The sequence below is a fragment of the Zonotrichia leucophrys genome, chromosome 8, assembly GCF_028769735.1.
Source record: "Zonotrichia leucophrys gambelii isolate GWCS_2022_RI chromosome 8, RI_Zleu_2.0, whole genome shotgun sequence".
Lineage (NCBI taxonomy): Eukaryota > Metazoa > Chordata > Aves > Passeriformes > Passerellidae > Zonotrichia > Zonotrichia leucophrys.
In genome coordinates this window covers 9,963,156-9,991,151 of record NC_088178.1, presented here as the reverse complement: position 1 = coordinate 9,991,151, position 27,996 = coordinate 9,963,156, and the positions used below count along the sequence as shown (strand labels likewise).

Below are 27,996 nucleotides of genomic sequence, written 5' to 3'. Positions count from 1 at the left end.
AAGAGGTGCAGGTGTTGGAGGTCTTTATTGAGATTATAGCACAGATACACTTCTATAGTTACCTTTCCACTTTTATACGATAGTTAAAAATGTTTGCTACAGTGCACATATAATTTAGTAACCAAGAGAATCCAAAATGTAACTGCAGTTCAAATAAATAAATAACCTAAAGTTTAAGGTTTATATTTCAAAAAGTAAAAGGAACTGTACAATATGAAAATATAACAATACATAAACATTAGAATCTAAAGTTTTGTAGAAATAAAACTGCAATCTCCCATACATAAACAGTGCAAGAAATAAAATTCAGATAAGCTTCTGAACTGGGAATTTAAACAATTCTTAAATTATCATGCAGACATAGCATTTTAAGCCATGCTGGTTTGTATTACAGCATTAATGGTATCCCTTTTACTTGAAAAATTGATAGCCATTAAGCTCACTGTGACAACTTCTGCCAATCCACTCTTTTCTACAGTACATTATACACAGAGGTATTCTGTTGCATTCAAAAAGTAAAATATTACATGTTTCTACTGAAAAAGTGAATATTTTACTTTTCCGCCTCCAACATGTTAGCTGGTTCAAAATAATGTCATGTAGTAAAAACAGCAACATTTTTCCCAGGTTAGATGAAAAGAAAGAAAAGCCCCCACTATATAATGGACCATAATCAAGAAGTGGTTACTACCTAGCCAACCTTTAAAGTTCCGATTTTTTTTTTTTACTAAAAATGTTGAAACTATGGAGATGTTACCAAGTTTGAGCTCTTGTTTAAAAGTGATGAATACAATAAACCTGAAAAAACAGTGGAAGTAGTTTTTCTTTCATGTGTGTGTGTAACTAGTTACATACAGACTTGATTAAAGTGTTCCTCAACTTAGGTTTCTATACAAAATTCTCATTGAGGCAAAGAACAAGGAATGCAATTAATACCAAACTGTAAACACATCATTCATGTTACTCTGAGTGCACATCAACAACAGAAGAGTTCTCCTCATAGACTTTGGCAACAAGACTACAATAGGTCACAGCAGCATGAGTTCAACATGGAAGACTGGAAGCACTGCAAAAGAATATACTAAAAACACCAAGACCTCCTAGAAACCAGAAAAATCAGTGACAGGTGCCCCTCCTCTTGGTAAGACACTCTCGTGCTCAACTGCTGCTCTCTCAAAGCCTCATTATTATTACTTGTTTGGACAGTTCCATAGTCTCGGTCTCTGTGCTTTAGCTGCATAGTTGCCTTTGTTTGCACTCTAACCATTGTAGGTCCAAAGGGTTACAGTTCTGTCTGCAGAAGATGACAGGAAGGAAAGATCTTGTGTGTGCCACCTGCACTGAATAACTTTGTCCTTGTGCTCCCCTACCACCATCAGAGGAAGCTGCTTCGTCAGGTCCCCTGTGAAGAGGAACAGAAATCATTACTCATGCCATGAATCCATATCCCAGCCCTCGGGTGGAGGGTCTTTTGTTAACCACTTTGCTTACTTTAGGCTTGTATCTGTATTTCACCTTATGAAGCCCACTTGAGTCCCTTTTCTCTCACACACACGTTGAGCATAACAAAAGGCCCCAGTGTTTCAACTTTTAGGCTTTACTGGACAAAGTACAACTTAAAAATGCAGATCTCCACCGTTTTAACACAAAGTGATTAAAATTTAATGGTCCAAGAGAATCAAGTCAATTAGACACACCCGATATCTTTCCTATTCTTAACTTATCCCAATAAAAATGAGAATTACTATACTTTTAGGGCTTTTTTAAAGGGTCAATCTTATGAATACTGTCTGAAAGCAATGGCCATTAACACCAGGCAAGAGTGTTAATCAGTGCTTTTACTGTAATGAGACCCTCACCCCAAACCAAGATTCAGTTCACAGCCACACAACTCAGCCAATTTCCACCAGACACAACCACCATACATACACATCCAACCTTTCAAAGCTCTACTATTTTTCCCCCTTTCCAAGTAAAACCTTATCCTTGAGCCAAGTCCTCAACTCCAGGGTGAGAAGCCCCGAGCAGGAAGGCAGCCTGTGACGCTGTGGCTGCGTTACCTTGCAGGTCTGTCACCTTGATCTTCATGTCGTAGGAGCCGGTGAGCAGGTAGTGGGCGCCGGGCGAGAAGCGGACGGAGCGCACGTCGCTGCCGTGCGGGTGGTAGCTCTGCACCATGCGGCCGCCGCGGATGTCGTACAGCATGCAGCTCGAGTCCTCCTGGCCCGTGGCCAGCAGCCTGCCGCTGGGATCCACCGCCACCGAGGCCACGGCACTGCCTGCAGGCCCACAGACACCCGCAGCCCACGGCACAGTTAGCTGGGCTGCTGCAAACTGCCACCTTTGTTTTTTTTTTTAAACACAAGAACATGCATTGTAAAACAACACCGAAAGCTGGCTCAAATTTAAGGTGATGCTGGCAGTTGGATTTCTTTCTACTTTACTTAGAGAAGTTTTTCCCGTAAGTTGCTAGGAAATTAACTACTGGGTGCTTATGGGGACTTAAGAAAAACAAAAGAAGTGGCCAAGGTGGGGAGAAGAGTGCAGCATCTGGCTACACTTCTTTTTCTCCGGGAGTTTCTCGGAGGGGAGCGATACAGCGGGATTTGGGGCAGGTAAAGGATGGGGCTGGCTGCGGTCTCTGTGTTTCGGAGGAGGACAGTGGGACCTGCGGCTTGGGGAAAGGAACTGGCTGCCACTGCTATAATCCAACCGGGAGCTGCCTCGCTTCTTTTCCGTACCCCCTCGCCCTGCCGGGACGTCCCGCAGTTCCAGCTGCGGGAAGCTGCTGCGGACCTTCTGATACATCTCGTCCGCCACCCTGGGATTTCTGCTGATCCCTGCCGTCCCAGCTCGGTGCTCCTCAGAGCCCTGCTGGGGCAGCAGGATCGGCTGCCCGGGGTTTGTGGAGCGAAGCCTCTCCACCATCCGCCCCTGCCCGTGTGGGCCGAGCCACCACCACCGCGCGCTGCCCGAGCCCGGCCACAGCGCCCCCTGCAGCCGCGGCGGGTCAGCGCACCGGGAGCAGCAGCGCCCCTGCCGGCGGCGGCCGGAACTGCAGCACGGGAAAGCGCGGTCAGGGACGCGGCCCTGGGTCCCTGGCTCTGGTTGCTGTTAACGACAGAGCTGTTGCTGTTTGCCTTGTTATACATGCTAGTAAAGAACTGTTATTCCTATCCTCGTGTCTTTGCCTGTTTCAAGGACTTTAGATAGGTTGCTGTATTTGAATGCACTTAAAAGCGTCTGTTTGCAAGTCATAAGGCAAAAGTACTATCCATCTTCTGAAAGGAAGTACTACTTTAGGAACAGACAAACAAACCAACCCCACAGCTACAGATACCCTCACAGGTTCTTTCTTTAAGCTAAGCTGCCCTTCTGTGCCACAGCCTCCCCTTACATTCACTCTGTGTGACCTGGACATCTTCAAAGTCTATTTTCATGCCAGGATGGTTAGAAGAATGATAGCAAGCCTTGCCTGTTCCATGAAACGTTGTTCCCACAACACGAACGCAGCTTGGCACTCTCAAATCCCAAAATCTTACAGTCTTGTCTTGGGATCCAGATGCAATCATCCAGCCACTCCATGTATAAAGTGCTAAAATATGTCCTGTGAACAAGAAGACTTCTTAATTTGATTAAGCATCATTAACCCAACACTGAAACATTACAGGTGGGATTATTTTTTGCAGAGACCTACAACCCCATGGAAAACCTGCATTTTGCATGATCCATTGCACCAGTGTATGGCAATACCCAGCTTTGTGTCTTCTCTGGAAAGAGGTGTGCACTCTCTCCATTAAATGAACAGCTAACATATTTAACAACAAACACTTTATTAGAATACAATACAGACTGAAAAGTGTGACAGAAGCCACACTGTACCTACCAGTGTGACCACTCAGGGCATGCAGGCCTTGTCCACGCTGACAATCTGTTGTGTAAATGTTACAGTCCCCTGCTCCAGCACTTATTAAAATAGCACCACCACTTTCTGGGCCTTCCATAAAAGCAAGGTCTCTGATTGTCCCATCGTGCATGCTGAATTCCAAATCTGGTCCTAAAATAAATTAAAAATCAAGGAACAAAGTAAGGCATACATTGTTTGTTAGTACTGTGCTCTTGAAAGCAGCTACAGAGATCATACAGAGTATTTTAAGCAAGAGTGAACACACCACCAAGTGCACACATAGCTGTGCACTTCAGTACAGAACACACCACTTCAGTTACTACAGTTCAAATGAAATCTCTAAGAATCTTGGGTTTGCTTGAACTTCCTACTTTCTAAAGCTTTGGCAAAATGTACATTGATCAATCATCACCACCGCCAACTGCAGGCAGGGTTTCGTACATTTATTTCTTTTTGTAAACTCTGGTGTACTGAAAAGGTTTTCTTTGCCAGGAGGAAAAGATCATTGAGAGCACTGCACTACAAAGGACAAGGCAGACTAAGTTCAAAACAGAAAAGGAAAGAGCCACATTCAACATATTGTTTGGAAGGGGGGGCATGGAATGTTAGTTTTTGCTAGGACAGAAACCTTTTTAAGATAGATGAGAAGAGAGAAGTAGGTAAGAGAAAAAGGAACTAGGAGTGGAAATAAATTCTTAGTGACAACCATGCTCCAGAAGTGGGTATGAACATCTGGTTGTTTTACTGTTTTACTGTGGGGAGGAATTTGCCAAGAGATAGAACAATACCAGAGTCCTGCAAAATGAAACCAAAACACAGTCACCCAACCCAAACAAAAGCCCAAAGATAATTTTAAACCCCTCAGTGGTTCATTGCTGGATAGAGACTACAGTAAAAAGGAAAAGAGACTGAATTAAAATATTGGAATAATATACAACTGAATATACAACACAGTACCTGTTGCATTACAAGTTTCTGCATTAAAAGGCAGCACTTTCACATATTTATCATTAGAACCAGTAGCTAACAGCTGTCCACAGGGACTCCAGGCTACACAGTAGATCGATCCTTTATGATGCTTATTCCTCTTGAAGCGAACTACAGGTTGTTTAGGAGTATTATAAGCACTGGCAAAAGAAAAAAAACCCCAAACATCATATTTATTTTTATTTATAAGGGAAACAAAGTATTTTAAAATGAAGATATTATTTTTCTGTTATTTTGGGTAATATGAAATTCATATGACTACTTGCACTGAAACATATGCATGTGATCAAAGACAAAAGGATCTTCTACTCATTTTCCAAATTTTCCCTCATCTTCCCCGTCTATCTGTGGCTGAACATGCAAAAAGAACTTACCCAGTCCCTTCATCTGTAAAGGGTTGATACAGATAAACTATAGTAATTACTAGCTAAAAATAGGACAAAAGCAAAAATAGGACAACAAAGCATTATCCCCAGAGTCCAAAACTGGTGTGAATTTTCTCTACATCCTTCATATGTCAACAACTTAATTCTATGACCACTTTTGAATATGCACAAGTTCAATTAAGCACTTGCTGGCTGCTGTGCAAGAAAAACAGATTTACCACTCTACATAAATGTAAAAACCCTGACAGCATCTAAATATATCATAGATAATTATTTGTAGAACCACATCAGCTTTACACACTGCTGAAATAAAAGCAACAGTCCCAGTAATTTATATTTCCTTGATTGCAATCAATTACCTTCCTACAATGCTCTTTTTCTGCTCTCACAGCAGGAAGAAATCAAGTACTTAACATAAAGTATTGCAGTATCCATCTCCATATCAGTCCAGTAACATCAACAGGAGAAATTCAACAAATTAAATTGGTATTGAAAAAGTTCATAAACTTTATTATAAATACTTGAACAGAAGAGGAAGAGAGAAAAGACAGAAGACAATCACCACAGTTTTTCAAGAAGCTTGGATGATTAACATTGCTTTAGTAAAGAATACTAAAGTAAACCCACACGGCAGCTAATTTTATTTTGCCAGAGAGGAAATCCATTACAGATTAGCCTAAATCAGGATCATTCAACACACTGCAGAGCTCCCTAAATGGCCTAATGCCCCATCTCACAGAGGATCACTGACTGTCCCAGGACATGGGAGCACCTACCCAGGTCAGAGATCACATGTTGCCAATCCACTGCATGGAAGCACCGTGATTATTTGAGCAACATTTGCAGAACTGTAACATGTATATGTCAGTGTTTAACCTTTAAGGAGTGCAAAAACCCCCACACTACTATTACACCTTTAGAGAACAGAAAAAATCCAACTCCAAACCAACCTGTCTTGAATAATTCATCAGTTTGAAGGACAAGTAAAAAAAAAGTTTAAGAGGCCCAACAGAGCTTCAAAGAACTATTCTACACAACCTCTTTGAAAAATACATAATTTTGAATGCATGTCTAGACCCATGTTGTTACAAGGATTAGAATATCTTTAAGATAATGTAATCTCTTTGCTGACTCGTAATTCCCATGATGAAGTATTTTAGGCAAAGTGTAAGCACAGTTAAAATCAACAGTAAGTGGAAGAATTACAAGTTCAGAATCAAGGAAATCTCAGTATTCCTTTCATGTCCAGATGCACTGTGTCTCTTGTCACATCAGATTGTGCACTGCAAGTACAGACTAAGGCTGCTGAGTTGCTCCAGCCTTTCCCAACAAGCAGAATAAGCAGCAGTGCAGGAGCCAACACGTTTTGCACTGCTTACCAGTCAAGAGGCTGTTTGGGCTTCAAGCCCAGTAAGCTGCCTTGTATTAGGTAATATAAATTCCTTTTTTTTTTGCTCATAAATATTTTGAAGTTAAACTTCAAAGGCTACCTTACTAATGATATTTGAGTAAAAGAAAAATCAGATTACTTTTTGAACACTTTGGAAGCCTGAGCATCAGTCCTAAAGTGGGAAGATATTCCAGATAAAATCACTGTGCGTACTCCTCATAAAAAAGTTTCAGATGTTTGCACTTCTCCCCTCCTCCAAGAAAATAACGTAAGTGAAGCAGAATTAAGGAGACTGGTAATTGATGTGATATTTATTTTCATTTATATTTTCCCCATCCTATTAAAAATGGGTGGAAACTAAAATACAGGTTCACAGTAAACCACAAATGGTGCTTTTTCAGTCAAGGAACCAATATACGTAGAAAACAATGTTTAGAGTAAAAGCAGGCCTACAGACACGCTCTGGCAAGTTTTGCTGCAGAAGTCAACAAGATACAACTTTCTCTACTGTAAAGTCTGTCCTCCTGCCAGAAACTGAATCTTGTGAAGCTCAGCTTGTGCTGGCTTGGGAACTGACACATCCTTTCTCCCACTGCTACAGCTGGAATATCAACACCACAGGCCAACCAGCAAACTCAAAAAACCTCAGCTGCTCAAACAAAAAAAAAAAACAACTTTCATAACGAAAAGCATGGTCTTGTGACAATACATCTTGTAAATAGAGAGCAAAGAAGTAGCCCACAAATATACAAATACTTCAGCACATTATCTTACTTTTGCTTAGCAGTTCAGGATTCCAAGGACAGCACTGCTGTATTTATGACAATAAAATAAAGATATAAAATGTACAGGTATCAGTAGCTGCAGAAGAAAGAAGTGCTATGATACAGAAAAATAAATGATTATATTAGCTTTCTTACCTTGGGTCAATTACTTCTGGATAGGCACAAACTCTCAAAGTTTTAGAGTTGGAACCAACAGCATATAAACTCCCACTGGGATGAAAGGCTACAGCTCTGACAGCTTGTGTGTCTTCTAGAGTATTAATGCAAATAAACTGCTTTTTTGATTTGTCATCCTGTGTAGAAGGATAACAGTAAAATTAGGTTCTTCTGTGTAAAACTGGACATTTAAAAGTAGGTGTGGCTGCTTTGTGGAATAATGTAAAGCTACTGTAGCCAAGTATTAACAAGTAGCAGCACAGCAGGCTGGATCACTCAAAGCACAGTTCTGTAAGCAATGTCTACTCCAAGTCCAAGAATGCTCTTGAAGCTCTTTTCTTCAACTGACTTTTACAGATAACATTAATTAGTATTTCTCATCCTCCCTCCAGACTTCCACCTGCTTTTGTTTTTCTAAACAGCCCACTTCAGATGGGCAATACTAGTTTATTTCTGTGTAAACCATTTAATCTGTGTAAAACTTGTGAGGGGAACAAAGCTGCCTTTTTACTGAAAACAGTCCAAATCAAACAGTTTCTAAACCAAACATAATATTAAACATAGAATCAGATTTTCACCCTGTATGTAGCACAAAGTTATCATTAGATTATGCTAAGCTTTATTACATCATCCTCTTTGTGACTTCATGACCAACTTTCTAAGATGAGGATTTTTATTAATGCAGAAACTTTAAAATGTACTTATTGCAGTTATTTTCCTATTAACTATTCCCCTGGTTTTCCAGACCATACTGACTGCAGTACAGCACTCAAAGTTTTAACCTGGAAAACACAAAAGAATGGTTGTAAAAGACATCCCATTGGAACATCTGCTGTACAAGGAGAAGCTGAAAGAACTGGTATTGCTTGGCCTTGAGATCAGAAGGGGTTTTCAGGGTGTGCATGTGTACATCTCACCAGTGCACACAAATATGGGACTGGGGGAGTGAAGACAGAGCAGGACTCTTCTCAGTGGTACCCAGTGAAAGGGCCAGAGGCAATGAACACCAAATAAAGTAAAACAAATTGCACTTCAACTTTTTTGGTGTTTTAAAAACACTGTGAGGGTGGTCAGACACAGGATGAGGTAGCCCACAAAGGCTGGAAAACATCCTCCATCCTTGGAGAGACTCAAAACCCAACTGGACCCAGTCCCAAGCATCCTGCTCTATTGACCCTCTTCTGAGAAGTGCATTTGGATTCACTCTCCAGATGTCCCTTCCCATCTCAATGGGTCTGTGACTGCAGGCACTGCACCAACCAAAATTCATTCTAAATATCTCTCAACAGTAAGAGGATGTCACACTCAGGATTAGGTACTGAATCTTTTGATAACACAAATGGTAAAAGACAAGAAAACTCACCTCATCACCTCGTGTCCGGGATAAATTCCCTGAAGAGTCTTCTGACTGCGGCTGAGAGACGGCATGCTCTGATGCACTGGGATTTGGTCAAGTGTTTAACATCACATGACAAAACAACAAGAGCAGGGACAGATTTTTTGGTAAGTATTATTCAGACTAAAGTCACAGTTTCAGTCATTCCCAGAACTGATTAATTTGTGTGAAGTGTTATACAGTCTGAATCATTACCATTAAACTATTACTTTTACAAGGGACAGCCCTTTTTGCAGCAAAGGCTGCAAGCATTGAACAAGTGAACTCGAGTTAAAAATATTTTTCATTCTATAACATACATATGTATAGCTAATATGTACACAAGAGAGGTGGAAGAATTACTGTTTCTTTCAGGTCAGCACTATTTTTAGTTAACAGAACAAATTCAGTTCCCATTCTGCCCTACTTCCCCCTTCATCTAGTTTGTATTTCATAAAAAAAGCTCCTAAAAACTTAGAGTGACACAAAACAAGCAAGAACTAAACACCTAAGATGGAATAAAAAGTCCAAAATTAAAAACAAGGATAAAATGTAAGCCATAATAACCACTATTCCTCATGAATGCTGCTAAAAAACAAAAAAAAAAGACTTCATAACCCTACATAAATATTTAGAAAACACTGATAATACCCCTATTCAATGACAAATGAATTTGCTAGCTAGATAAATACAAACAGCTCTCCCACAGTGCAAGCAGAAGGGTATTTCCAGCCTGGATGCTCTCCAGCAGCTCACCTTTGACTCCCCTGTACAGGTGACTCTTCAGGAAAGGGAATCTGATTGGCTGAGCCACACTTGCGAGGAGTGCTGGTATTCAGGTTTGGGCTGTCAGTTATCCTCTGGCTGCCATCTGAAGGTGCTGATGTGAAGTTACTGGCTGCATTGGTAGATGCAAGCCCTTTGCTCCCATTACATTGCTGGCTGAGTGTTTGTACATCATTTCCAAGACTGTCCATACCCATATTTAATTCTCCTAGTTTCTGGATAGATCTGATAACAAATGACAAGTTAAAAAACCCAAGGTCATAAAGAGAGCTCACAGAAGGATATGGGTGAGTAGAAGAATGAAACTCCCCCAACCTGTTAAGAAACTGTTCAGTAAGGTTCTGCTGCTGGTCAGCTCCATCTTCTTGATGGACTCCTCCCTCCAACAACATCTGCTGGTACAACTGTCTCTGCTGCTCCTTCTGCTCCAAGTGCTGCTGGTACCGCAGTCTCTGCCTGTAGTACTCCTGGAACTGCTCTGTGGAGTCACGGAGCTAAACAGAAATGAGAGTCACAGATGGAATTGAAATAGCTAATTGTGGTATTTAACATAAATATTTACTTTCTGGTTCAGTATTTCAACACAGGTATCAAAAAACCAGGAGATTCATCTCTGAGGAGTGATGATTTTATTCTTCCTTAAAGTCAGACACAATTTACATATTAAAAAGAGAAAGCACTTCACTGTTGAAGCAGTCCTGCCTTTATAGCAGTCCTTATAGCTCTGAAGGAGACTGCTCTTCCCTACAACATTTTAAAAGTATCACTTAAGATCAAAAAAGTGATTGAAAATTGAAAACCCAGAAAACTATGTAAATCATACTCTCATTACAAATTTAGTATCTTCTTCCACATTGATATCTCCCTGCCATCAATCTGCAGACCCATTTTACCTCTCCCTGCAGCAGGGGTCTATCCAAGTGTTACATTTTACTTTTGAAACTGGAGCCTATTTTAACTCTAAAAATTCTTTACTTTCTGGACCAAGCCAACACTTGCACTTCCTTTCTCATAGCTTTTCCTCCTTTACATGCTGTCTTTAGCTTCCCACACTGCCAGCTGTCCAGGACTTGCTGCCTTCTGCATTCCTAAACCTAATTTTTCTTTCACTTTTCTGCTAACAGCTGAGAACAAGATAAAAATGAACAAACAGAAGACTAAAAACACTTTAGTCCAAGGCCAGATTATCCACACTGAACTGCCCTATGTTTTCTAAACAAAAAAAGCCAACTGCATATTTACCTAATAGAAAAAACCATAAAAATACTGATAGGAGAAAATAGCCATAGTAAAAAAAAAAACCTTGCATGAGTTTTTTGGCTGTTTTCTGGAGTGACACCTTTGTTATTCATGATTTAAAGTTATACAAGGGCATCCTCATAACTTTGCATTAGTTCAGACAACTCATACACATTCTGTCTTTGTAACAGCCTTTGCATTTCTTCTGCTAACAATTATTAACAGCACTCACATTAGGATTTTTTGTTCTCTGACAATTTTTTAAACTTATAATGCATTTCCTAGTACTGCTGCATTGGCAAAATATTTACCACCATAGCTTTCCCACGGTGAATACTTACAATTCAGAAACTCCAAATTATTGACAGAAGTCAAAAGTATTTCTTTTCTCTACTTGAAATTCATTAACTATTCCCCAATAGTTAATGACCCAATAGGGTTATCATCCTAAACAACAAGTATATTCTTGTCTATTCTTCTTTCCACGACTGATACTTATGTGTTACAATTTTATTCAATCTTTTGATCTTTTGTGTTCTGTGCCACTATTTCCCAACTAACATACAAACCTAAAATATGTTGCTTAGAAGCTCTATTCTATAAACTCTGGCTTCTAAATCAGCCTCTACAGGAGCACATCAAAAACAAAGCTCTGAAAATAAACTTAATTTCTCACTCCTACAGGTATATACATACACCACTCTGATGTAGAAAACAAAACAAGATGAAATTGCACCAGGTACTGCATTTATTTCTACTTGTGTGTAACAGCCTGGCCAACATCTTCACCACAGCACCTCCTGTCCTCATTCTCTCCTACAAATTCTGCATCTGTTTTACTGTTTTTTCCCCTCCTGAAGCCTGCCCTGTTCTATACCCAGCTAAGCTCTTCCTTCCCTTCCCTTCCAGCATGCACACTAAACAGCACTGCAGCAGAAGTGACCCCAAGCCCTTGAGGGGAGTGAAGCCCTCAAATGTGGAGGACTTTGTTAATCTTACAGAGCCCACTGGCTCACTCAAGTACCCAGAGCCTACCAGAACACAGCCCTGGCAAAGCTAGGCTGGTTTGCAGTCCCACATAGAGGATCAATAAGCTAATACAAAGTTTACCTAAGATTCAAACTTGAATATGCAAACAGAACAGACAGCACACTCAATGCTATTTTTCACTACCAAATATAGAGACTGGTATTTAAGTGCAAAAATAATAGAATAGGTAACTGTTTTAATTGCTTCCTTCACTTACCCCATATTGCTATTAAGGAAAAGAAAAAAAAAAGAAAAAAGATAGTGACAGCACAGGCCTTCAAAGATGAATTCAAAAAATGCTATTGGATTCTGAATAGCAAAGATATATTTATGAGGGAATTGCCCAATTTTAATTTCTCTATGTTCTAGACAACAACTAATGCAGGATGACCTACAAAATGTAGTGTTAACACCTAAAATTACAAGGTACATGCAGGATTTCTCACTTGAACATGAAGAGGAGGCTTAAGCACTGTTTAACACAATCTAACATTGTCGGCTTTTTTTCTCCCTTCCTTTTAAAGATATACACAACAGTTTAGCTGGACTGCTGATGTGACAAGGCACTCTAATCAGCTGCATTACAAACTCCAATGACAGCAGAACTTTATACAATGGGGGGACAAAAAGTAGTAGTTTCTTTTACAAGATGCAATATGGCATTTTTACTATAGTAAAAACAAGATTCAAAGCAACCCATTGTCATGCATGAAGTTCTCCACACAAAGGCAAATCATTATGAAGTGATCAGAACCCAGCTCAAAGGGCCTCATTATTTTTAAACAAACAAGCACTACCTCATTTTTCTCTTGTCTGGCTGATCCCTGACTCTGTGCTGCATTGAGAGGTTCATTCTCTGGAGCTGAGCTCTGGCACGAGGTCTCACTGCCGATGGGATGCTGGGGCTCCACAGGAGTATCACTTCTCGCAGAACATGGAAAAGAACACATGCTTAACTGAGAAAAATTAAGAGTAGAAAATCAAGTGCAGAAAGATAATATTCTAGAGTAAGATCTGGTAACACAAGCATGCAAACTGCTGAAGTCACATCAAACTGAAGATACTGCTTAGGAAAAAAATGCCACTTGCAATGTGCTGCACTGAAGAAAATTAACTCCCCGACAAACAAAAAGCACAGCCCGTTTCCAAAAAGCCTTACTGCCACAGCACACCCCAATCTCATTTTTTATCCCTACATTTGAATTCTGCATCATTTAAATAAGTTACTCAAAATTTTCAATTTCAAAGCAATTATATGCACAAAATGCATCTATTATGAGACTAAACTCTTCCCAAAGGTATCAGCTTAATCACCACTACCAATCTAAACTGGACCTAATATCCATGGATGTTTAACACCCATCCACTTGAACACTCCTGAAAGTGCAAGGTAGAAAATGTTTATATTGCTTTTGCTTTTCTTGTGTTATAAGTATTTCTGCATGACACTCTTTCTAAAATGGTTTGGCAATCACTCAGCAGATGTGCAGAACACATTAGAAGCCTAGGATGCCCATCTTCAGTTTTGTCAACTTAAAGTCCTTTACTAAGTGACTTGAAGCAAAGGTTTTTTAGAAGTGATTTCAAACTTTTTTGGTACCTCTGTACAATAACAGAAGTAACTCAGCTGACAGAAAGACAATTGCTAAATGAACTCAATTATAAAAGAAATACAGCATTTCTGTCATGTGCAAGCGGAAGCAAGGGCCAGATTTACAGAAAGCTCAGCTTCCACCCTTGCAAATACTACCATTTAGGCTGGATACTTCACCTGAAGTTGGATTTTTGTCTGAAAAATGTAATGCCTTCTTGAAAACTACAGGTCTGGCTCTATAGTTCTAATCCTTTAATTCTGACCTCTAATCTTAGCTTTCAAGAGATGTATTATTAATAAAAAAACATGTTACAAACTATAAATGTCACATGAAAAGACCAACCTAAAGAGCTGCAGCAATTAATCATCTTCTTTAGCCTGCACAATGATGTTATTTGTGCAGAATTAATCCAGTACTCCAATACTGAAAAGGGAATTAAAAACCTCTCAAGAATCAGTTTTAACACTGGACCTTGGTGTACTCACACAAGTGATAAGGTTTGCCATAGATCAGTAATCTGACAGGATTCACCATGAACTAGTATCTTCAGGAGGTACTTACATTACTCTATTTCCATTATCACTGGAATTGACATCAGTTTGGCAGTTGTTTCCTTTTTACCAAGTTTAATTACAGCTGCTCTTCACCATAACACAGCATACGGAATATTGCTCCAAGGCAAAACTAATGGAGACACCAGCTGTGGCCTGGATTGATCCCCTCAGCCCCAAACGTCATCTGCTGGCTACTGCACCCCAGTGCAGGGCCAGTTACCCATCTGGTCCTCTAAGAGGCCAAAAAAGCTGGCAGCTGCTTTCTGGGGAAGTTTGAGTACAACCATTAGAAAGGGACAGAACTGCTGATCATAAGAAAGGCCAGGCAGAAACATGAAGATAAACTCAACTGATAAGTACCATTTTTCCCAGTTATCAGAACATTCTTTCAAAAGCCAGTTTAGAAGTCTACATTTCATTAAAGAACTTATTAATAGCATAACCCAACTATCTCAAAGTCCAATACAAAAAAACATAATGGAAAAACCATTCAGCTGCCTTACTCATCTTTGGTTTAAAAAACAGGAAGTAAATATTACAGCTGAGCTACTATTGTAAGAATTTAAGTGATACAGGAATGCTACAACAATGGCATATTGTCATTTCCCCCAACTTCACTGGGATATGGAAATTGCTCAAGTATACTTAAGTAACTAATTTACAGTGTCAGGACCAAAATTATTTATCAAGACTTGAGGACAGAATGCAATGGAGAAAGATGGGAGTTAGAGCTATTTCACCGTGTCTATTGACTTATCTGGAATGGAAGAACACAGTAATACTGAACACAAACTCTAGCTGACCTTATTACATACTCAGAGCATATTTATGCTCTGTGCTAGGAAATTTTAAGAAGGCCCAAATGGAATACATAAGGCTCAAACCCAAATATGAAAATCTATTTAGAAGATAAAAGCATAAGGAAGAAAACAGCCTCTATACAGAGTTTAATTACAACAGAATTTAAAGAACCAAATTATGTTTCAGTTAGCATAACTAACATGAACAATTATGTTCAGAGTTACAGTGCAGGTAAGCACACAGCAACAGTGCAACATAAGCCAAGGTACAAACAGAGCTCCAGCTGCACTTACCGCTCTGGGGACTCCTCAAAAATGCTGTGACATTCAGTATTCTCAAGCATGAGACTCCTGCTGAGATTCTGTACCCCAGGGTAATGGAAGTTGGCAAAGGAGTGTGACATGGGAGAAGTTTTGGTGCCGAGGTCGGTGACCCGCTTGTCGTGGTTGGTCAGCCCACACGAGAGCCCATCCAGGGCAGGGTTTAAGGAGCGCGTCATGTAAGCGTCCGCTGACTGAGGCCGGCGCATGGGGGATGATGGATAAGGAGAGAGTTTGCTGATAAGAGGTGTCAGAAGGTCAGCATAGGCAGCTTTTGTGGGCTTGAGGAGTTTATCAACATGAATATTAAGCATCTTTTGTTCAAAAGCACAAGAAAACACTGTAGCTGGCAGATTCTGCAGCCACGATAATAAGCTGAGGTCCAAGTCATCACAGCCATTACCACACAAGAGATCAATGCCCAGCAATACTTCACTTTCTGTGATTTCTTCTCCTGTAGCTTTACTCTGACAGAATTCCACACAACATTCGTAGAGCAATCCCTTCATCACAAGCTGAAACAAGCGATTGTTGCTTGCTTTGAAGCCGGCCTCGCTCAGTTTCCTGTCTGCTGGGATGAACTCTGCCACCATGACACAGGCTTCTTCAAAGCAGTGCACCCGAGCCGTGCTGGGATTCCAGTCCTTGAACTCGGCGTGGTTGGTGAGGCGGGGCAGCGTCAGCAGCAGGCACAGTTTGCTGTAGTCTTCCTTAGAGGGACAATACTCCTCCAGCGCGTGCAGGCACTGCACGGCCTCTCGCATGGTGAATTCCAGCTAGGGAGAAATAACACAAACACAGCGAGCTGAGCACGTGGCTTCCACAAGGAAAAAACCCTTCAAGAACAGGCAGCAACAGAATTCCTCTGCTGTCACTCATTTATTACTGCTTATATGTTAATTTAAAAAGCATATAGAGTCTGAAATTGCTGATCCGAGTGTACAGAGAGAGACAAATTCCTAGATGCTTTGACTTCCTAGAATCCCCCGTCCAGTCCCATTTTTTACAGATTTATGGAATGTTTTCATGTCACTGCAGATTTGATGGGCTTAAAACTTCAAATCTGTGACTGAGCAGCTCAAATTCTATTGTAGCACAAAAGGTTACTTCCATTCTCAAAGCCAGCTGACTTATTTTCCTCTTTATTTCTATAACCTATGCCAGTAGCTTTCCTCGTAGATTGTTCTAGCTTCCAGTGATTAGCAGCTTTTATACTGAGATTTTCTTCTATCAAAAATGTTAAAAAAGTTCAAAGAGCTCTCAGAAGATAAGACCTCCAAATGAATAGAGGGCTTTATTACAAAGCCTGTTGATAGCTAAGAGCCAAGAACCATGTTCAATATACAAAATCAGACATTTTTAGTTACACAGATTTAAAAACCAGTAAAAATCCCCGCTTACCCATGTTACCTAGACACTGCAATACTTTGACCCACACCACACCAACACATTTGGTAACAACAAAATAAGGAACACTAATCTGATTTTTCCCCTCCACTGCTATCCCAGTAACAGTATATGGATCAAGAGATCAAAGGACTAGTACTCCTCCCATTTACAACCAGAAAAATAGACTTACTTCTAACTTTCTCTACTCTGTCAAGAAAAAAAACCCTGAAGTACATTGTAAGCATAATGGGACAGAGAATTAAAACCAATTCAGTCTAGAAAACAAAATCACTTGTTTTAAAACTACTGTCATTCTTCATTTTTAATTTCATAACATTTTTGTCTTAGAAATTTGGTATTACTGTGCTGTCAGCATAAATGAAAAACTGTAACTAATTTCCCAATCTGCACACCTTCTTTGCCAGTTTGAATTAATGTCTCTTTCCATATAAAAACCTTAAGTCCACAACTCCTGCTGTTTGCAATTTAACATAAGGAGTCCTTTGTGAACACATCTGCTCCCTCAAAAAAACAATTCTGACCTTTCTCTTCAAAACAAACCAAAATTAAGCATATAATTCATTCAAACTTCATCCGACTCAAATTACCACAATAAATTGCTGTGATTCTGAGACCTGCTTCAGAATATTTCTGGGGGGGAAAAAGTATTAAAAAGAAGAAGAGCCCTGTACTTTAGCACAATGGCCTAAAGTAAATGTGAGGGTCAGGACCACAGACACAGCATATGGTCACTGATCTATCTGCAAAGTTTCAAGCAACCCTTTTATGTACAACTGTATTTGACATCAGGGAGCCACACTCACTTCCAAAGAATACTGATTACTTTATCCAGTGTTAATGAAACCATTTGGTAATAGCTAAAATCTGTGTATTTAATGCTGGGAGCTTCTGCTCTGCCTTTAATCAGACTAATCTCGAGATTTTCTGACTACAAAAAAATCCCCAAACCAGAGGTAATTCTTACATGCTGAGGCTCATCTTCTGCTGACATTGCATTGTTCACACATAAGGCTTCCAAGAACTTCTGCTTCATAATAATGTAACGAAATCTGCAGGTGAGATGAGAAATACTACATACATCTTGCTCCAGAGTACTCAAACATTACTCTAGAGACAAGCAGGCTATTTTACATTGAATTTCTGAGTTAGGCACAGCTATTGTCATGACAAGGAACTTGGATATGAATTTTAAAATGTTGGTAACCACAACATTTTTTTTAAATAGGAAATTTTTTTCCATAAGTGCTTTCAGAAATACTCTATTACAAATATCAGAGGGCTAATTAGAAAAAAAAAAAACAAACAAGTATAGTAATCATATTATTTCCTGAATACAAGTATGACTGAGCATCTATTAAAAGGCTGTACAACATGCATCATCTTCCTAAAGTGTATGGCACATGACAACTCATTACAGAATGTGTGCATGTATTTTAAGTACAAGTTTAAAAACACAGGCACAGCACACAGGGTAGAAATAAAACCACTAAAAACTAATGTGAAAAACTCATCACCACCATTTTCATAGACAATACTCAGAAATCCATGTGTTTTCCAAAACTCAAAAAACTGAATTCTGACATACATTCTATTTTACCTTTTCTTGTCGAATTTTTCCATACATTCAAGAGGCTGAATAAACTGAAGAACCTCATCCCACTGGCCATCAAGAATCAATTGCCTAGTAAAAGAAAGGATCATTCCTTGAATGTCACTGGACAAGAACATCCCTTTTCCAAGTGAGATGCTCATTTAAATACACAACAGGTCATCAATCTGCTTTGAAAAGTCAATGTTTTGCATAGGTACCAAAATAAGTTTTCAGTAACACTAAGAGCATAATCCAAGTCTGTTCTCAATATTTTGAAAAAAATAACTGCATACTACAAAGACAAATATTAAGCACTTTTAAAGGCACATAAAAAAAATGACAAAATGGTCCTGTGTCCTGTGTCTCCTGCTTTACCTGTTATTCTTATTTAAAAAAAAAACAACAAAGAGCCTTCCTTGAAGAGTTTGAATAAAGGCATCATTTCAATGAATATATCCAAATTAATGAAAGAGAACTTAGAAATGAGTTCATTTTAATTGTATAAATACTGCTGGGGCTATTTTATGAAGGAGATGGGAAAACAAAGAACTCCCATATTAAGCATGTGAAAGGAAGGGTGCCAGCACAGGAGCTCCAACTCCAGGATCAGTGGGCTGGACTGCACAGGTAGAGCAGCTCAATTTCTTCATGCCCTCCTATCACACAGAGCTCTTTATTAAAGGCCCAGGCCTACAAGGGAAAGAGGAGTTTCTACAACTAAGCTAACAATGAAACAAAACAAAAAAAAAATTGGATTAATAACTTGACCCTTTCTGCAATTCTTCTTTCATTTCATTTTAGTCCAATATTTGTAATTTTAATGAAAAGGGAAGAGAGGTGAGGTTTGTTCAGTCATAAAATGTAATTTTAAATGTTTCAAGATCAGCTGGATAAGTTACTTCCTCACGCTTCAATATTATTAAGTACCTTTGGAATGAACAGAAAAGATCAATGCTGAAAAACTACTGTGGATGTATACTGATTGGTTTTAATAATATTGAGGGCAATATCCTCTATGGTAAATTGCACCAACCCTCATGCCTTGATGATAATATATACTCCTTTCATGTTGGTAAATTTAAGATAAATCTAAGTGTTATTTTGAAATGTACATAATATTTTTAGGGAAAAGCTCTAGAAACCATTTATCCTTGATCTTAGCACTAAAATACTATAAAAACATTTTACAAGTCAATAAACCACACCTTCAGGGCCATGTGATGGGTAAGCAGATAATGGCCCATCACAGATGCAAACAGCCCTTGCTTTCCCATCTTATTCATGTCTGTAATTTTCCCCCAATTTAATCTGCACTGGCACTTGTTAAGGCTCCTTCCCACTTGAATTCATTGATGTATCAGAAAAATAACAAAGTTAAACTGAACAAGCAAACAAAAAAAATCTGTGTCAAGGCATGCTACTGCTGCCGGGTCAGTGACTGTGAGTGGCTCACAGAAGGATGTCAGAGACTCCAGGGCTGGAACACACTGCAGGGCTGGGCCACAGAATGGGACCATGAAAAAGCAGGCTAAGATGAGGGCACAAGCTAAGATCTCTTGTTTAGCGGCACAGGGCTGGTGACTGAATCACAGCCCAACTGCGGGTTTTCATAAATGTGGTATTTAAGCACCAGAAACAGAAGTCCTACCTTAGGAAGAGCATGTCATCTGAAAACAAGCCATTAATGACCCCACTTTCTTTTTCAAGTGCCAGCATGCTGATGTGAAGCTTCCTTGAGTTCAGAAAATCTAGTATTAGCTTAATTATTTCAGCTTCTTTAACGTTCACTGTTTCTTCAGCCGTCATGATGGCAGCCTAAAAGGAGAGAAAGAATTTTAGCTGTCATCAATATCTTATTTTCTGCTTGGTTAGCAAATGTTGGCTACCAACAAAAATAAAAATGCAGATTTATAGGACAGAACATAGTGGCATTACAAAAATTAAACAAGATTAAGTAATTGATTTTGAGGTTGACTGTTAAGCCATAATTAAGATAGATCTACCAATGCACCTGCAACATTTCCATTTCTGTCCTATGCATAAATAGGGGCCCAGATAAACAAATCTACCAAGAAATCAATCCTCTAGCAGTGTGAAAATATTGTGCTTACTAAGTCTGCAATATGTAAAATTTTCCTCTCTGAAATGCAAACAGTGAAGTTCAAAGAGCATAAGAGTCACTTACTATGTCATCATCTAGAGCTCTCACATATGAACTTAAATATTTCTAACACATATAAAAAGCACAGCACACTAAAAATGCCATCTCTGCTTCCCTTGGCTTTGAAGTAGCTTATGACAGCTAGGCCAGGGGTTTCTATTATTCCTTCCTAAGGATGACTATTTCTGTCTATTCCCCTCATGAAGGATCTAAAGCTGCCAGCCCAAGGGGGCCTAGGACAGGGCCTGCTGGCTGCCAGAGTCTACACACTCCCTTGCCCCCAGCTGCGTGCTCCAGGCCCTTCCTCAGCCCTCCTCACTTCTGCCCCTGCAGGAGCTTTTCACATGGCCACCAGCTCATGGAGCTGGCTCAGGGCTCTCATGAGCTGTCCAGCCAGCTAGACAAAGTGGGCACAGGTAGCTGGGGCCAGCAGGCTGCTTGTTTAAAGCCCCCACAGACACAAGGTCCAAGCTCCTTTGCAACACAATTCCTCCCAGGAGATGAGAACTGCAGCATGTACTCACTCCTCTTGGGAAACCTAAATTCAAATCTTTTGGCTAAGTGGAATCAGGCGAGACTAAGTAAGACAAAATAGATGCTGTTGAACTTTATTTTTCAAATGGTACAAAGACTTTAGAAGTAACTCCTAAACTGATCTGCTGAGAAGGAACAGGAGATGAGGGGAGAAACCGACTAACACAGCCAATCTGCACAGCAGTGCCTTATCAGGAGCCCTAAAAACCCCAAACCAAATCCCCCCCACACAGGAAAATTTCAGTTCAATCCCATGTTACCACTGCAAAAAGGGGCAGTGCCTCTTCTCACCTCTGCACTCATGCAGGCACTCCCAGCCCCCGAGCTGGGCTGTGCTGAGCCCGGGGCAGCTCGGGCATTGACTCACTCCACGGCACACGGGCAGTGACCCGCCCACGGCACAGGGGCACCGGCTCAGCCCCACGGGCACACGGGCACCGGCTCAGCCCCACGGGCACCGGCTCAGCCCCACGGCACAGGGGCACCGGCTCAGCCCCACGGGCATTGACCCACCCACGGCACACGGGCACTCGTGCTGGCACAAGGAACCAGCACAGCTTTGCTCTCTGGCAGCAGCAAAGGCTGCACTGACTTCAGTGCACTCTCATCATCAGTTGAAGACCACAGAAGAAACCAGTACCAGTGAGGAACCCTCAGCAGGAGGCACCAGCCCCAGGAAGGAGGAGAGACACTGGAGCACAGTGAAAATGAATAAAGGTGGGGGGAGATGACCACACAGAGCAAAACAACCACAGCAACAGGCTATAGTTCCCAGGGTCTCTCCCTTATAATTCAAAAGGGGACATAAGATTTGTTCTTAATTCCCTCATGAAATCATTCACTTATGCAGATCCAGCAACTGAAACACAGCCAGCTGTGGGCAACCCATTTTCCAAGACAACTTGAAAAATTATGCAGCCTTCATGTATCTCATGCCTGGAAAACTGATGTTAACAATCTATCTACCTCCTACTAGGGAAAGATGCACAGAATCTGAGTAAGTCTGAATAAGCCAAATAACACAAACACTCAGAGTATTAAAAAGAAATTAGTTATTGACTAGAGAGGAAAGGAAGAGACAATTATTCCATGAAACTTCTCATTGATCACTGTAAACCAGTGCTAGTAAACTTAAAGGGATACAAAACCCTAGGCCTTAATAACATGGTTTATTGCACTACTGTCTAAACCCCCGAATTTTCCATCTTCCTCACAACTGTATGCCAATTTTTTCCACCTAAGTTTTTGCCATAACATTTGACTAGCAAAGCATTTGATTATAGCAGCACAGTTTATTTTGGAACAACAGAGACCTAGTTGTGCCAGATGAAATGGCCTAACTTCTTAAAATGCCTGGGTTTGAGTCTCATTTTAGTCACAGAAGACTCCAATCACCACCTATTTTGATGGGTTTCATGAAAGACACACCCAGAGACCATAGGCACACTCTCAGCTAGTAAAGGTAAAAGAAATTAAACTGGATTGCAGAAAGTTCTCCTGAAAGAAAGATACACACACCCACAAATCAAAATCCAGAACTTGTAGAAAGATGCTTTTTCCTTATGTTTTAGCCCTGTTTAAACTTCCCCTTTTGGCAACTGGATATGGATTTTTGGTCCCAGAGAAAAAATTCAACCCTACCCTTAGACACTGAAGGGGGGGTGGGGAGGGGGAATCAATACAGATTTAACCAGCAGTTTAGCATTAACATCTTAATTCACATCCTCTAAAAAAATATAAAGCATTTACACTTCTTTTTTATTATGCTTCATGACACTGGTGGTTTTAATATAAACTAATTAACCTTCTTGTCAAAAGACAAATTAAGGCTTAGGCAAAGCTATACTGAGACTCCCCATCAGAAAAAAAAAAAAATCAGACTAAGAATTCCTTTGAAGAAAACTGGACTTGGTGTTCCTTTCTCTTCAACAGGCTCTGCTGGACACAAGTGTAAACAGGAAGCCACCCTACACAGTCTCAAAGATTGTCTTAATTATTTATATATTATACTGATGACAAAATGAGCATATTATTCAGTACTTTGATTAAAAGTGCATCTACATGCAAAATCCAGCATCTCTGAGCTGTCTTCCATTTTCCACTGTAGTTTTTAAAAAATAAGAGGTTTGTCCTGACCATAAAACCTCTGTCAATTTGAACACTTCACTTACTTCATTTTCATAAATCAGGGTTAAGAATGGTTGCACCCTCCATATTTGATATAGGACAAGTAAGAGCACTTTTGGGGTACAGTAAAGAAAAGTGTATTACAACATCCAGACTTAGTTTGGATACTGAACTTCTGAAACAGAGCTGAAGTACACTGATGAGCTCCTCCATTAACAGTATTATGATAATATTCAGTGTGCATTGCCTATCAGGGCAACACAAATAGCTACAAAAGAACAGTAAACCTACTAGAGAAGATTTTCACACAGCTGATGGTTTATAGTCTGATGAGCTCAGACTTCTCTTATAAGCATTATGCCGTCAAAATAATAAGCAGCATTTTATCATGAAATTATAAATATACACAGGCTTACACATCACCCTCTATAAAATCTATGAGGTTCTCTGACATTCGGTGGTATGTCAGTATGTGTATAAATAATAATAATAATAATTAAAAACCAAAGAACAGCAGGGAAACTCAAGATTAGAGCTCACGCTGCATCTTTGGTCCATCACCCTGCATTGCTTTCTGCAGGCACATATGGCACACAACGTCACAATCTGATCAGCTCAAGCTCTAATACTCAAGAATGATTGAAGCACAGCATTAGCTTGAGGTATAAATGAAAGCAAATGAGAATTAGACCTTAATATTTCAGGTGCCTTGTATTAAACACATTTCTATACAACCTTTTAATCTTGCCCAGTCTTTTCAGAATGGCACTTCTCCACATCTTCCTTCCTTCTGTCAACTCCCTCTTATCTTCTGCTATTTCTGTACTTATTTTTCTACATCAAGAAAACAAAAAAACTTCTTGCCACGAAACTGACACATCTTTCCCTTTAACTTTAGTGAACAAGATGTTGTTTAAACAAGCTCTTTGGAACATAACACCTAATGCTAAATCTCCCAGCCAGAGGCTTCACCCTTGTTCTGTTCTTGCTCATGTTTTAAGAACATGTCAACAGCAAGAACCCTCTCATGGTGTTAAAAGCATAAGAAAATAACTCTTAAAACATTAAACATATTTATAGCCACTTATGCATATGAATGTACTATTTCAGGAAAATGTTTATAAACTAGAAGCATCTAAAGACAGGTAACTTCAAGAGAGAGACCTTGCAGTGCTTTCTTAGAAGTTGTTTAAAATGCATATGCATTCATATGATGAAAATAAAAAGTAAAGTTCAATATTGAAAAAAAAGTTAAATTCTACAGTAAGCATTATTCATATGTTATTTATCAACTGAAACAAATCACTCGCCAATAGCATAGAATATACATTTGGAAAACCAGACAAGGAATATTAAGTCCCTAACTATTCTGAAATACAAGAAAAAAATATGATAGTTCAAATCTTAAGTGTCCTGCTGTGAGAGCAGTGACACATTTAAAGGGACACTCAATGCCAAATTAGGAGCCTTGGTTCACTGACAGCTGCGATGCAGACCCAGTATCCTGGTGAGCTGTCACACAAAACCTCAGTGTGAACAAGTCATACATATTTTAAAAGCTGGCTAGTTTGCATTAAGCTATTTCACCTTTCAAGCCACCCCACAGTCACTTACATTTGACTCTCCTGCCCTCCCAGAGGCCACTCCAGACTTGTGGCTACACAGAGCCCACAGGGCCCTTGGGGTCCAGCCAGGCCCTGGTGGCTCCATTTCTGAAGTGCCCCAGTCATCTTCCAGTTATTCTATATCAGAAGAATTTACCAAAAAAAGAAAAAAAAAAGGAAGAAGACTATAGGATTATAGGCCCATTTTTTATCACAACTGATTCCCACAGCAGAGCTTGCAGACATCTATTTCACCCTAAATCACACAATTCATTATCTCAAATGAAATGCACTGAGCATACCAAGTAAGGCCTTAATAGAAAACCTTCACTTCACTTTGCACAGCTGAACTCTGAGACCTTTTTTACTCCAATACACAGCAAATTGGTGTCCTCTCACACACCAGCCTTTCCTGCCTCACACAGATTTTTCACTGGCTTGCCATCTAGTAATCCATTTTGTTCCCCAGCTTAGATCAGCTGTTGCTCTCGAGCCACCCGGTAATTCCTGTCTCACCACGCTTGGGAGGTGACCGCAGAGCCCTCAGCGTTCACTAGCCCCTGTTACAGCACGCACACGCCTTGCCCAGCGCATTCCGCACCGCGAATGACAAAAAGGTGACATTAAATTATGCAATGCTTCACATCACAGGGAAAATATAAGGCAGAAAAATAAGAAACGCCAGACAACTTCCAAAGACTATATATTAACGCCTTTTGACTGTAATATCCCGCGTTGTTTCAATATTTTCTCCCCCTCCACGCGCGGATCCATAGGAAAGCCGGCTCTGCCGGGTTTCCAGCAGCCGCCCCGGTCGGCTGCGCCGCGCCGAGCCCGCAGCAGCATTTCGGGAGCGTGAGCTCAGCACCAGCGGCGGGCAGGGCCGCGCGGCCCCGGCGCAGGTCCCGCGGGGCACAGAGCGCTGCCCCGGCCCGCACCGCGCCCGGGATGCCCCGGCCGGGCCACAACAAAGGGGCGGCGGCGCTCGGGCGTCGCCGGCAGCCGGGGCGATGCGCCCCCCGCGGGGGAGACACGGGCGGGCCCCGGGGCCGCCGAAGACGCCGGGCAGCGCCCACCCGGCGCCGCAGAGGCCGCGGTGCCCGCCCGCAGCCCCGCGGGCCCCCGCCCTCCGTCCCGGTGCTCACCTGCGGGGCCCCGCGGCCCGTGCGCGCCGGCACCGGCGGGGCGGGAGAGGAAGATGGCGACGGGCCCGGCTGTGCGGCGGGCGGACCCGGCCCAGTACCGCAGTCTGTCTGGTGCCGGTGCCGCTCCGCTTGCCTCCCGCCCGCACCGCTGCCCGCCCGGAGGCGCCCCGGGGCCCTCCCGGCGCCGCTGCTGAAGTGAAAAGCGAAAGGGGCGGGTCGGAGCCGCCCCGCCGCGGGGGCGGGAGGCAGGGAGGGACAGATGGCGGCGACGGGAGCGCTGGGCGGGGCCGCTTTGTTCGCGGAGGGGTGAACCCGCCCGCCGGGCGGCAGGGCCGCGCCCCGCGCTGAGGGAACGCGGGGCGGGAGCCGGGCGGGGCCGCAGCGCAGCCCGGCAAGGGCGGAGTCCCCCGCGCCACCTGCAGCCCGACGGCCCCGCGGTGCTCCTGCCGACGGGAGCGCCAGCCCCGGTTCCTGATGTCAGCTTGCAGGAGGCATTTGGGACTGTCCAGGCAGCTCGAGTTGGAAGTGGTGGCACCTGGGTCTGGGACACATCTTGCGCCGTGCGGAATTTCAGCAGGCGGCCGCCCACTGAGGGCCACAGGCCCCTGAACACAAAACCCTTTTCCCTGGGAAACAAAACTCACCAGCCCAGGTCCCTGATGCCAGTTTGCAGGAGACACTACTGCACAAAGTGGGCCAGGCCGTGTTCCCAGGGCTTTCCGAGCCCTCACCTGCCCTCCGACATCCCCGAGGCACCCAGCGCTCACAGCACACGGGCAGGGCAGGAGCGGCACTGCCCGTCCGTCACCGGGTTTCTGCTCTTGCGGTGTGGGCTTAAAGCTTGTTAGCAGCACCTCTCGGTACTGCGTGAGGTGCTGCAGCGTTTCAGGTCCGCCAGGGATCGTAGAAGTGTGCTTATGCTGTCATCTGCTTCTTGAGGTGTTGAGCGAAGCACACATTCTCTACAGAAATCTTACGTATACTGTGGGATACCTGCGTTTTATGAAGATGTATTCATGTATAATTTGACTTTACAATTGATTTACATTTTTGTAATTGTCAAAAGATTATGGCACCTCAGAGTCATTACGGTGACTTGCTTGTGTTTATATGTAGTGGTGAGATGTTAAAATGCAAGTACAGCCCTTGGACAGAGTGCTTGTGAATACACTGCAGTGCACTGGCAAGCCCGGCCAAAATGGAGATGGTGGCGATTTTCTGACAATCTGATGCATGATTTTTTAATTTATTGGCTTTTTTAAATTTAGGCATTTGTACCATGCATCAGAGATCCATGAAAGGTTGTCAGGGATTTGTTGACTAAAGCTGGATGGGATTCTCTGTCACATTCACTAAATATCAGTGAGGTCAAGTCTACGTACTAACTGTTTTGCTGAGGATCTGCTGAAGGGCAGAGGGGAACTGCGTTATTTTTTGTCTCTTCTTTTGAAGAGGAATACAAACAAATGTCCCAAAGGCTGTCCAGATAGGAGTGCACAGCAGTGACTCTGCCAGGCATGTGCAGACTGTTCCATGTGCACATGGAACTTGATGGTTCCTTTTGTTCAAGTCCCAGCTTCACTTCCCAGGAATATAGATTTGCTGGCAAAACACTGAACACTTCTATTTACCTCCAAACTATTTGTTGCTTAGTTGCCTTTGGAGGTATTGCTTAAGAGAAAATTCTAATAATTATAGAAATGAAACTGTTTTCCAATACATATGATACAGCAGAGATGATAAACCTGGGGGAGTGTGGAATAACAAGATGTCTAAACTGAGAGGTGTGTTTAACTTTACTGAGCATAGATACAAAAAGTCCATTTAAAACTTTGTTTAACCTACAAAATTCTAGGTAAATACACATAGGCTTTTAAATTTAATTAACCACTCTTGATTTTAGAGTGGTTTTACAGTAGTTTACTAATCTTTTGTGAAGTTGCTTTGTTTTCAATGGAGGTCCTGAGACAAATCTGTGAGACTATCTCTGGATGGCTAGAAAGATAAAGGCTCTTCCCACTTATGGACCTGAAAGGAAAATTATTAATTTTAAATTATTCTGTTTCCTGCTCAGAATGTTAGATCTTTCACAGGTAAGCAGCAAATTCCTATAC

The 27,996-nt window shown here is 41.5% G+C and overlaps 1 protein-coding gene across 1 annotated transcript; it reads right to left on the bottom strand.

Moving 5' to 3' along the window:
- Positions 1–6: 6 nt before the first annotated feature.
- WDR47 (WD repeat domain 47) lies at positions 7–26,173 on the bottom strand. Its single transcript, XM_064719827.1, has 15 exons — positions 25,883–26,173; positions 19,960–20,126; positions 18,318–18,401; positions 17,685–17,769; positions 15,284–16,086; positions 12,838–12,961; positions 10,088–10,266; positions 9,743–9,997; positions 8,975–9,050; positions 7,591–7,748; positions 4,865–5,034; positions 3,887–4,057; positions 3,476–3,607; positions 2,061–2,279; positions 7–1,402 (listed from the first exon to the last, which is right to left on the bottom strand). The coding sequence occupies exons 2-15, from the start codon at positions 20,115–20,117 to the stop codon at positions 1,260–1,262; spliced, it is 2,757 nt and encodes a 918-aa protein (XP_064575897.1). The 5' UTR covers positions 20,118–20,126; positions 25,883–26,173; the 3' UTR covers positions 7–1,259.
- Positions 26,174–27,996: the final 1,823 nt, after the last annotated feature.